This window comes from Alligator mississippiensis, chromosome 6 (assembly GCF_030867095.1).
Source record: "Alligator mississippiensis isolate rAllMis1 chromosome 6, rAllMis1, whole genome shotgun sequence".
Taxonomy (NCBI): Eukaryota; Metazoa; Chordata; order Crocodylia; family Alligatoridae; genus Alligator; species Alligator mississippiensis.
In genome coordinates this window covers 85011693-85023992 of record NC_081829.1, presented here as the reverse complement: position 1 = coordinate 85023992, position 12300 = coordinate 85011693, and the positions used below count along the sequence as shown (strand labels likewise).

The 12300-nt window shown below is 42.2% G+C and overlaps 1 protein-coding gene across 6 annotated transcripts in view; it reads left to right on the top strand.

Moving 5' to 3' along the window:
- Positions 1 to 12300, top strand: part of PLEKHA1 (pleckstrin homology domain containing A1) — a 65071-nt gene that overhangs the window by 30370 nt on the left and 22401 nt on the right. For 5 of the 6 annotated variants that reach the window (XM_014594612.3, XM_059730060.1, XM_059730059.1 and 2 more), the window contains exons 4-6: positions 2473 to 2518; positions 5622 to 5719; positions 10577 to 10708. In XM_014594612.3, the coding sequence (XP_014450098.1) occupies positions 2473 to 2518; positions 5622 to 5719; positions 10577 to 10708 (276 nt within the window). The remainder of the gene's footprint in view (positions 1 to 2472; positions 2519 to 5621; positions 5720 to 10576; positions 10709 to 12300) is intronic. The other variant, XM_059730063.1, reaches the window with a different exon arrangement.

The window sequence follows — 12300 nt, the reverse complement described above, 5'->3', positions numbered from 1 at the left end:
CTGGAGTCTCAGGGATAGCCCAGGGAGTGGAGGGAAATTCCTTTGCTTCCCTGTATTAGTTTTGCCTCAGACTCAGAAACTAAGGCAAAACCATCTGGGAGGAGCAGACTTCCCCTGCACTCACTCAAGCTGCCTGAGACTCTCAGGGGCTGATGTAAGCAACTGTGGAGTTTGGGAGGGGAAAAATTCCCCTCAGCTCCCTGGGGCTGCCCCAGGCTGGGGGACTCTGGGCTGGGGGGAAGCCCTCCAAGGCAGGGGCTCCTCAGTGATCCCATGCTGGGCTGCATGGGCAGGCACCTGCCCGGGAGGACGACTCCTTCCCTTCTGTGGCAGCCACTGAAGCAATCAGCAACTGGGAGGGGATCTGAAAAGCCCTCACCCCAGGGGCCTTTCCTCCTTCCATGTGCTGTGTAGACCCTAGCTACGGCTCCTAGGGGGGGGTCTCTTCCCTTGGCCCCCCCCCCCCCCCCCAAATCCCTATGGGCTGATGGACACAGGCTAAGAAACAGAGGGACAAGGCAGTCCCTGCTTCACTGGAGCAAGCAGTGTAGCCCAGGGCTGCAAAGCATTCTGGGATGCTGGAGGACTGTGAGTTAACTTGAACCAGGAAGGGATCTGGGACAGAATTTCCGTAAGCTGGTTGTGACCTAAATCAGTTAAATCTGATACTATATCCAACCAGGTTCATCTTAAATTGGTTCTGGTCATTTTGAAAGCAGTTTATGCACATTGAATTTCTCTTCTGTAACAGGTTTAAACCAGTTTCCGATCACTTAAACCAGTTTGTGAGACTTCTGTCCCTAGCCTTTGTGAACTGCCACCTGCCTCCCATTCTCAAGTCATTTTATTCTGATAAATTCTGCGTGGCATTGTTAGTGGATCATTTTCAGCGGTGTGATATGGACAGCTATCTTTGTTCAATTCTCCGACTTGTTTAACTTGCCCTAGATCATGCAGCCCTCTCTCTAGAAAGTTGAAGCCTAAAATCTGTAAACATCTACAAATCTGATTTCTGGTTAAGTAAAGACTGTAGTGAAAAAGGTGGAAGGTTTAATAAAATTATTTAAAAATGTAACACAATTCAACAGTATTTTCTGACTAAAAAGGGAAATGTTTAAGACTCTTTCAAGCATTCCTCTGAAGGTGGCTGTGGTACCCCCTGATGGCCACACTGAGCCAGTCTTTCACTCCAGCTCCCACCAGGGTACTGCCCTGTCCTCACCTGCCACACCTCAATGGTAAACTACTATGAATTAGGGGGGCAGTCCTCAATACCAGAGTGAGCCTTGAGGTGCCTCATTCAGAGCTACTTATCAGGCCACCATGCTCTGGCTCATCTTTTAATCTGAGCTGAGCAGGGCATCTCTCCTCAGAGGGCCTCTGCACATTTCTCCATAAGTCAGGTAGTCCTCAGTAAGGGCTCAGTAAGTCGTTGGTCCCCCCAAATAACAATTAAGACTTTCAATCGCCACCCTTGCACCTGGGTCTCTCGCTCGCCGGCCTGTTGTCTCTTACTCTCAGCCAGTTAAACAGATTCTTAGCACTTACCCCACATGGCTACAGTGGTCTCCCTTCTGTCCAGTAGCCACTCCCATGTCGTGTTGCAAACACACCCAGAAAACCAAAATCTAAACAATTTATCTTCTTGCTGATGTCTCTCTAGCCCTGCAGAACTCCTTCCCCGAGCTTAGCATGGGCAAGTTTACTCTTCAACCTAGGAACTCTTGTTTATATCCTGCCTGGCTTCATTTCTTCCAGTCACTTGCTCCCCTTCCCTAATGGGGAACCAGTTAGTGACCTTACAGCTTTATAGCCATCTCTCTATAGCCTGCACCCTTCAGTCACTTGGGCACCCTGTTATGGACTGATAACTTCATTATTTCATTTGAACATAAATTTAATTTGCTTAAGTTCTATGGATGAATGCTAGTATAAAACCCTAAAACCAAAAGGTCAAAGGCCTGCTGAACCCAGATAACCACACTAGCCTGATGGGCTAAGGCATGCCTTTTACCATAGTCAGTGGCACATAAGAGTGATGTGGCAAGTATATGATATAGCTGCCTTTGACTCTCCAGCTTGAATGACCAGGTATGCATTTTGTAGCTGGGTTGACTTGGGGTGGTCATTGGCACAAGTCCAGCATGAGGTTCATACTCTGGAGCCATAGCAAGATTCTTTAACTGCTCTGTTATTGCATATTGAGGGCTGTGGGATACAGAGATGAAAATAGTTTCCTCAACTTTATTTGAATAGTGATTTACAGGTCCTCAGCTACTTATGAGGAGCAACTGTCACTTACAAAGGTGATGGATCCTTAAACTTTAGGAACGGAAACAAACGTTTTATGTTAATTTGTAATGACGAAATATACATTTTAAACTGAATGTGTATATAACAGTATCTGTCATATACCTTATATAATGTAATGCCACATATACTATTCATTATAAATTTTAATTTTCTCATTAGGTTAGCGATGCAACTAAGCTAAGGCCAAAGGCAGAATTCTGTTTTGGTAAGTTCTAGTGTATTGCACACCTGTCAAATTGCTCTTTTTACAATTTGAAGCCAGGATATTTTCTGCAGTTCTATTATTAGATAACACCGGTAGTGTGAGGTTTTTTTAAAGAGTTTATTTATAGTCTGCTTCCTTCCTTATACAAGGGGAAAATGTTGATTCGTCCTAATGGTTTTGAATAGCTTTTTAAAATTGCAATCTAGAGAGATAGTGACCAGGCAACAGCTGTTTCTGGTGGGCTTTTTTGAATCAGTAAGTAATCAAATTAGTGATGCTTGTTTTCAAGATGCCTGTTACATGTCGGCTATGAACACAAGTAATTTAACTATTGCATTCTTTATTTTAGACAAGAGTATGTGGATATTTTATGGTGATCATATGATTATTAAAAATGAGGTGAAAATAGTTTGATTTTTTTTTTTAATTTGTGTCCTATGCTCAGGAAAAAGTTTTGTTAATCTGACTTTGTTTACTGGCGTTTTTATTTCTTTAACATAAGAAAATAATGCTCTGATTTCTTTTTTTTTCCCAAGAGCACATGTTTGTTTTCCTTTTTCTTTTCTCATTTGCCTGACATTTTATCATAATCTAGAATCATGATGAGCAATTTGGATTCTAAAAATCCTTGGCAAAGACTGGGATTAATGATTTTGCTGTCTGTAAACAGCTACCCGTTTTGCTTTTTGCCAGAATAGGTTCTCTGTTGCTGGGTTTTTTTCCTCAGCATGCTATATGCTGGGTACAGTTTGCAGCTGATGCAATTCACTTGGACCTGTCCTGTGTATGAGGATAGAGGCATCTCCTGTTATCATATGATTTTAGATTATGATAATTCTGGACAAAAGCAACGTAATATAGTAAACATCCTCTTACTGAAAACGCCTGTTGTGTTTGTTCTCACTAGCTCTTTATTGCTAGAACTGCTATGTCAGAATCCTATAAAATTACTGCAAGAAATCAAAAATTGAAAACTGACAAATATTGCTTTTCTTTTCTAAGGATTATAATAGCGTTGGTCTTTAATCTAAATGTCTGAATGAGCTGTGCACAGTGCAGCACCTGAAGAGATGGGAGGGAAAAGATGGCTCCTGGAATCCTTGAGGCTGCAGGAGAGCCCTTTTGAATCAGCTGTGCAAATTAGAGCAGCCTTACTCCTAAGTGCCATTCAGGGCTACTGTAATTTCTGTCTGCATACTGTGGCCCCAGTGGGTAGCTGGAATTGTTATGTATAGTCCCTTCCTTGCCTTCCTTTTTCATGTCTTTGTGACAAGGTATTTAGCAGAATTTGCAGATTTGTTAGAAACTGACGGGCCATGCTGTGAGCTCTTCTACTATGGCCTTTATTTATGGTATAGGCAGATGAAATAGTTACCATGAGGTAAAAGGTGCATCACTCTTGTGTGCACTCTTATTTTGTGGTACATAGAGGTGTGCCAATAAAGATTTTCTGGGCTGACACCAATAGCTGATTATTAATCAGCCAGATTGGCCGATGCCAATCTGATAACCAATTTACAGGAATGCGGCTGGACAGTGTGGAGAGCAGCTCCCTGCAGGGAAGTCTGTGGAGGAGAAGCGGCATGGGGAAGGGAGATCAAGGTCCCCACGGTGAGGGAGGGAGTGGGGCTGGGGTCGCTGCCCAGCCAGAGCAGTGAATGGGATCTGGGGCAGGGGGTGAGACAGAGCTGTGGGTGGCTCATCCAGGGGATCAGCGTCCTGGTGCCTAAAAATGGCAGTGGGGGTGCTTGGAGTAAAGTTCGTTGAATGAGCTTTAGTTCAAATGTTGTCGCCACCATTTTCAAGTGCTGGGATGCTTTTAACCAGAGTGCAGCACGGGTGAGTGCAGCCTGCCCACTGTGGACTTGGGGCTCTCTGCCCTGCTGCTTTTGCCATGGGGGCTCTGTGTCGGCCATATGCCTCCTGCCCGCCCAGCAGCAGGAGGCGCAACTCGCCACCCCCACTGCTGCAGGGTGGGCAGGGGGTATGTAGCTGACAGGCAGCAGAGTAGAGAGTCTCAAGCCCACAGCAGGCAGCCTGCATCTGCCCTGCGCACAAATCTGGGGGGGCATATGTTTCCCCCCATGTTTCCCCCACGTGCTGTGCGCAATGGCGGGGAGCTGTCTCCCTCCCCCAAATGCCCTCTGGACGAGTCACCTGTGGCTCTGTCCTGCTCCCTGCCCCAGCCCCTGATCCTATCCACTATCCTGGCTGAGTAGCGCTGCCAGCCCTTGCCCCACTCCACCTCTCACCATGGGGGCCCTGATCTGGCCCCCCCCAACCCCCTTTCCCTCTACAAACTTATCTGCAGGGCTCTGTTGTCCATGCTGCCTGCTTGTATTCCTATCCATATGCATGCGTGTGGTTGCGCGCATGCACGCGGTGTCCAGGGGCCCTGGCCAGAAGGCGCATTATATTTATCGGTGACATCATTGGCTACACCGGCCAAAAAAAGCCGATAATCTTAATTTTCCTCTTATAGGTGCCGATCCAATATGGCACCCATATATTGGTGCACCTTTAGTGATAGATGAGAGAGAAACTGCTGTGGAGCAGTTTTCATTTATTGTGGGAGCAAGAGCACGCGCTACTTACTCCATCATGGCCTGATCCGCAGTAAATCCCTGGTGGGTAACTGACTTTGTCTGACCATACACTTAGGAAGGTTTTAAAAAAAAAAATGCTTTACCAATGCTAAACAACTTGGTCAAGGTCGATAGCATAATTAATGGTAGCAGGGTTTGGTTAGAAGAGAAAGGGATACAGCCAAATTGCAGGAAACATCAAAGTTTGCTATCAAGTAAAATTTAGACTAAGGAATCGTAGAAGAGACTGCTTAAGAAGATGAAGAAGTAATAAACATTTTGTCAATCTACACTTCTTGCAGCAATTCTTATTAAGTAACTTAACAAAAAATCTAGTTAAATTGTATTAATTGGCAGAAGTTATAGTTGAAATAAGATTAACCTGCATTCCTTATGGGATGTGTTTTATAACAAAGATGAATAGGGTGGTGAAGTCCTCTGGTGAAGGTGAAAATGTAACTGTCCTGATTTCAGTTGTTAATTCAGTAAAATGTAATTGCTTTTTAATATCTTAACAGTAATGAATGCAGGGATGAGAAAATATTTTCTACAAGCCAATGATCAACAAGACCTGGTAGAATGGGTAAATATTCTGAACAAAGCTACCAAAATCACAGTAAGTAGTTTTGTGTTTTCCACATTTTGAGGGGAAAAAAATTTAGACATTGAAAATGAATTCAATTCAAATTGAAAGTTACTCAGCCTCAGTATTTACATTTGCTTTTGTGCCCCACTTTTGTTTTTACAGTCACGTTTTCTTTTTTTTTTTTTACTTGTTTCTCTTGCCTAATTGATAGGACCCACACAAACAGAAAAAGCTGACCAAGCCAGGTTAATCTTCCAGGTGCAGAAGTTGTGTCGTGTAACAGTATATGTATTATTGCTTTATTTTGATAATTTGAAAGAATTTGGTGTCTTGCATGACTTGTTCGTATAAACATTTTTTACATATAACTTTAACAGTTCTGAATTTGTTCATTACTTCATTACTATTTTGAGGGACTAAATAGTGATATATTTTAAAGGTGTTTATCTTCAGATATATTTTTAAGGCATTCTGTGCCATTTCATAAAAACATGCAATGAAAAGTTACTTCAACAAATAAGTTGTTCTCTTGTAAGGTAAATTACATTTCTATATTGTATCAGAACAAGGTGTGACTGCACAACAGAAAACCCCCACGTGTTACGTCTGATTGCTTCATGAATTTTGTTTTTTTATTTCTGGCAGTTTAGGGAAGAAACATAATGGGTTGATTAGGAACGTGAAGACTGCATATGTTTGTACTCCTGCTACAGTTTTGTAATTTACATCTCTATATTTTACCTTGATGTGAGATTTCCAGGTGTAGTTGGACTACCTCATTGTTTAGACTCTGCAAATAAATTTATATGGAGAGAAATGTCAACAAATCAAAAGAGTTATAGAATAAATAAAGAATAAACTGGCAAGGTTGGATTATGTAGAACATTACCTCCCAGCCTTTCCACCCAGATGGTTAGAAATGGCGCAAGATCTGTCCACAGGCTGGATTTAGCCCATAGGCCAAATCTGGTGCACCCCAGAGCTGGAGCTTGGTCCCAGCCTCATGTGCCAGCTCAGGCCCTAGCCACGTGTGAGCAGGATTGGGCCTGTGACACTGGGTCTGACAGCATGCACACCAGATTGGACCCCCAGCTCCAGCCTTGCACACCAGATCAGGCTGTGGGGCTTGGAAGTTTTGTGGCAGGGGAAAAGTGGCAGCGTAAAATGCCGCAACTCCCTCACTACCAAATTTCCAGGCCTCTGGGAAGTCCTCTAAGCTACATCATATGACTCTGTGGGCTGAGCACCCCTGCTGTAGAAAATGCTGTGACGGTACAAGCAAAGACATTATTCTGACTATTGAGAGGTTGTAGAGGGGAGCAATGAGCAGAATTGACCTCTTTAAAGAAAAACATGGCATAGTGCTTTTATATACATTCACTTTTTCTGTCCTTAGTTCTTTTCATGTGACTTAAATAACTTTTTATTATTTGCCAAATGACAAAATTTTAGTTGCACACTTTCCATTGGAGGCAGTGTGAACCATCTGCAGTATTTTGAGTCTGAGCTCATTAGTTCTGCAGACTGCTTTAAACTCTTTTGTTCATGAAACCTAGACTAGGAGCACTGAGGATGTATTTATTACCTGCTGTTTTACATAAAGTACCCCTTTTTGTTGGGAGCTGGAGAGAGGAGTTTGATAAGAGCTGGCATCTCACTGTCCGTAGCTGAAAAGATCCATTAATATTTCACAACAGCAGAGCATATGTCTGAAACAAAGGGCCTGGATTATATGAGCAGGTATGGTACATATGTAATGCCATATATCCCAAAATATTTTCCATTGAAGTCTCTAGGGAAATGTTTGACTTGCTCCATGGCATTTTCATGTGTTGATTTCCCAAATACAAACAAAATAGCAGCACTAGAAGAGCCAAAGGGAAAAAGCTAAGATTAAACAGGCTCAATGTTGTTATTAAATTAAAGACAACTAAATATGCTGTTTTCTTTTAATGATACTAAACTCCAAAATATGTGAGTTTGAATGTTGTTAATGGTATAGAATCCAGTTTATCTAGCACTGTAAAAGCTTTGACTAATCTTCACAGCCAGTCTTTAATACAAAGATTAGATTATAATCTTTGCATTATATGGCATAATTACTTCGTATTTAATCCTCATTTTATAGCACTGTTAAACCTCAGATGAGTCCTTCTGATTTCAAGTAGTAATCTTCAATGGCAAACTGGATTGCTTTCTTGTTGTTTGTGTCGTATAGTATGATTTAGAAGTACAGCTATCGGAAGAATTAATACTGATCCAGTGATTAGCTCAACTGTACTTTCTGCATTCAAACAGCTGGGCCAATATTTTGCCATATAGTTCTTAGTAATTTAAATTCTATTTTGATAGACTATTTTTGGTACCCAAACATCAAAGCCACTTGGAAGGAGGAGTTGCTTGGAAGGAGGAGTTGCTTTTCCCATTGTGCTTATAAGCAGAAGTTGTCATAATTGAGTCTGCCCTTAGATTAAGGAAGATACTTTCTGCACAAAAGAACATGAAGGAAGCTGCTCCCACACTGGCCACATTTTTAGATCAATCCTTTGATTGATTGATTGATTGATTGATTGATTGATTGATTGATTGATTTTTTAGACTTTCTGCCTTTCCAAAAAAATAAGTGTTCTGACCCTTGTTCTGTGTTCTGGTTTATTTAGGAGAATAGTTAGTACAGTTCCTAAACATCTTACCATTATGATCTGGAGTTATTGGCTTCCTACTTTTGGAAGGACTGCCTTTATTCAATTTTCAGATTTGCTACTTAAGGACAAGCAGGCCTTATAATGGTGTCCTATTTGTATTTGCCTTTAATTGAAGTAAATCATGAAGTTTTATCCTAGATACGTTGAATTGGAATAGAGGTGGGAAGGTCTTTTGGGATGATTCAGATATTTTCGTAGTAAATGCTAGCATGCTCCTTGGAACAGTTAAATATTAAATGGACCTGAGAGAGAAATGGTGAGCATGACTATTGGTTAGGGAACACCATAGGTTCAAGAGTGAGTGGGACTTGTAATGCAGTAGTTAAGGAACACGATTGGTTTCAATCTCTGCTTAGATAAAGCTTTTTAAAATAATTTCTTGGAACAGGCCTGGAACTCAGGACTTTTCTCTAGTTTGAGCGTAGGTTCTGAAGATCCTGATTCTGAGCATCAGTGTCTACTGGGGCACCCAGTCCCTTTTATATAAAGATTTTTTTAAATTAATTAAACTCACATTAAGTTAATATAGACATGACCATTTCCAGACGTAGCTTCATTTACAACATTAACTGCTTTTAAATACCTGTCCTATATGAGAAGTAGTATTTGAGTACCCTTAATGGAGGTTAGTAGTGACTGACAGAAAACATGTTTTCTGTACTGCATCTGTATTAAACACAGTTTCACAAGTCTCTTCAGAGAGACAATTGTATAGAAGCAGGACTAAAATGCTTACTATTTATGTTATAGTAATAAGATTTACTATATTCTCACAAGAATGTTGCTACCTATTTCTACAATGTTGAGTTTGTTTTACACACTTAAAAGTTATTCCTTAGTTATTCCACTCAGCACTTACAGATTAATTTGAAAAATATTAGAACTCCCATTTTTTTTCTTTGGTGGTGTTATGGTAAAGTGATCTGCTTCAGCAGCACTCTGAGCATATGAAACGGTAAGTACGGTTATTCAGTAGAATCTTGTGTTCTTTCCGTGTAGCTCACACACGACATTTTACTGAAGGAGGGGGAAAAGGAAAAATCATGCTGGTTTTTCCTATAGGGTTAACCATTGTCCATTAATTTCTTTACTCAGTGTAATACAATATCCAGTAACTAGCATAAGTTGCTTACAGTTCCTCAAACCCCTGAAACTGCAGCAGAATAGTAGCTCGGGTATTATATTAAGTAACAGAATGTGAGATGACTTTGTATTACCTAAAATACCCCAATTTAATGAACATTTACCATTGCACTTTTTAGCAGAGGAGAGTTTGCACTGATTTAAAACCCTCTATGTTTTGGTAGCTTTGCAGTGGTTATATAGACATGACAGTCCAGGAATGATCCAAGAAGCGAGGATTTTTGTGGGTGATAGCTTTTATCAGACCAGCTGCATGGTTGGGATTAAAGTTAGGCAAGTTTTTGAATGCAAAACATTCTTCATCAAGTCTAAGGGAAGAGACCTCAGACCTGATGAAGAAAGCCTTGCATTCAAAAACTTGCCTAACTTTAATCCCATCCCAACGATGCAGCTGGTCCAAAAAAAGATTGCAACCCTGTGTGCTATCATTCTGTAGAGAAATTTTGAACAGCTATTTGTGTTTATTTGGATATAGGTGGTTTTAATTGTGATTATCCTATAGTACATACTCCAAACTTCATTTCTTGTCAAAAGTGACAACATTTTTACCAAGCAGCAGGTGTCAGGTGTTGACTATTTTGTCAGGTGTCTATATCATACCCTTGAGTTTGTGACCCCATTTACTCTAGAGACCTGTAGATTCCTTGCTACCAAAGAGCTTTGTGACTAAAATATGTGAAAAAAGAAAGAAAGAAAAAGAAAACTATTTTACATGGGAAAAAGGGTCACAGAGAAACTGGTGTGCCAAAGATGAGGCGGGAAGCTTGCGGCAGATGTGAATGGAAACCAGTTCTCAAGTCAGAGTCGAGTACTTTAACCAGATATTTTTAGTTTTTGAAAAAAGCTAATATATAACCAGTGGTTTGTTAAATTATTATTAATTCTTTACATTAGAAGCCAGTTTTTGAGGTCCTAGGGGGATATAAATTGTGAATATTTGAGTAATTATTGAGGATTCTTAGAAACTTCACCTTTTTTATTAAGAACTGACAGACTTGCATAGAACTTTCCAATCTATTCATCACATCTAACTTTTCAGGTACCAAAGCAGTCTGATTCACTGTGTCAGTCTGATAACCCAAATCGCCAAATTGAAAGTCCAGCTGGAAAGAAGCAAGTGTCTTATAGAACAGAAATTGTTGGTGGTGTTCCTATTATTACCCCTACACAGGTACTAATTATTGAATAAATACCATTTAAAAAGTAATTAGAAGTGATTTGTGGCATGTTTTAGCTGTCAGAATGCCAACTTGTCCATCCCCATACTTATTCAGAGGACTCATTGTATTTAATTTCATAAGCTGGGTTTTTAATATTGCTGTTTTTTAATATTGTATACTTAGTAAAAGGACATTCAGTTGTTATAATACATTGCAGCTATGTTATACAAGTTAAATGTTGATTTCTGCCTGCTTAAGCTTTTCTGAGGTAGTTGATGATTGAAGTTCAAAAGATTTTTTTGTTTTGTTTTGTTTTTACTACAAAATATAATAAGGAAAAACACCCACTATCTTCCTTACCTGTCTGAGATTTTATATAAGATGTGCTAGAACTGGTATTAAAAATAACTCAGTACAGGTTTCCCTCAATTTTATGCAGTACACGCATTTCCAGAGAACGGCACATAAATTGAATTTGCATAAAGCGAACCCACTTTACAATGTAACAAATAGGGATAGGTTCCCATGGTGAGGGAGTGAGACTGGGACTAGGGAAGGGGTGGGGGGAAGAGTGCTGCTCCCAGGGCTGCACAAGGCAGCAAAGCAGAGGGAACAGAGCGGCACTCACCCCAGCCCCACATGCAGTGGCCCCGGGAGTGGCTGACTCCAGCTGCCTGTAGCAGCTGGGCTGCACTGTGCCGTGGTGCAGGAAGCTGGTGTCAGCTGTTCCTGCGGCCGCTCCAGCATGGGGTGCGGTGAGTGCAGACAAGCGGAACCCCCGGGTGGCGTGAGGTGCTACAGGTAGCTGGTGTCAGCTGCTCCAAAGACCAGGGTGAGTGCCGCACCCTGCGCCACCTGGGGCTTTGCTTGTCCACACTCACCCCGGCCCATGCTGGAGCGGTTCTGGGAGCAGCTGACACCTGCTGCCTGCACCAGGGCACAGTGCACCCTGCTGATACAGGCAGCTGGAGTCGGCCACTCCCGGGGTCTCTCTAGCATAGGCTGGGGTGAGCGGGGACCGGCAGAGTCCTGGGGGGTTCGGGATACAGTGCAGCCCAGCTGCTACAGGCAGCTGGTGTTGGCTGCTTCCGGGGCTGGAGTGAGTGCCGCGCTTGGGTCTCCACTTGTCCATACTCACCTCAGCCTATGCTGGAGCTGCCCTGGGAGCAGTTGACACCAGCTGCCTGCCCCAGGACATGGTGTAGTCTAGGAGCAGAGGTGAGTATGGACAAGCAGAGCCCAGGCGCGAGGGGGGGACAGGGAAGCACAGTGCCGCCCAGCAGGTGCAGGCATCTGGCGCCAGCCACTCCCGGGGTCACTGCAGCCGGGGCTGGGCTAAGTGGGGCCATGGCTCTTTCTCCTCCCCCCACAGCCGTAGCTGCTTGGGCGGGGGGGGGGGGGGGGGGGGGGGCATCTATACTGATCTCATTAGTGTGAATTTACCTTGCATATAATGAATTATGGGTCTAAATATGCTCATCACGTAAGAGTGAATTCGCTTATGAAGAACCTGCTTAAATCGAGGGAAATCTGTACTGATTAGGTTATCTTGGCATATGTTTACAGTAATTCTCCTGATCTTGAAACACTGTCTTCTGTGTTT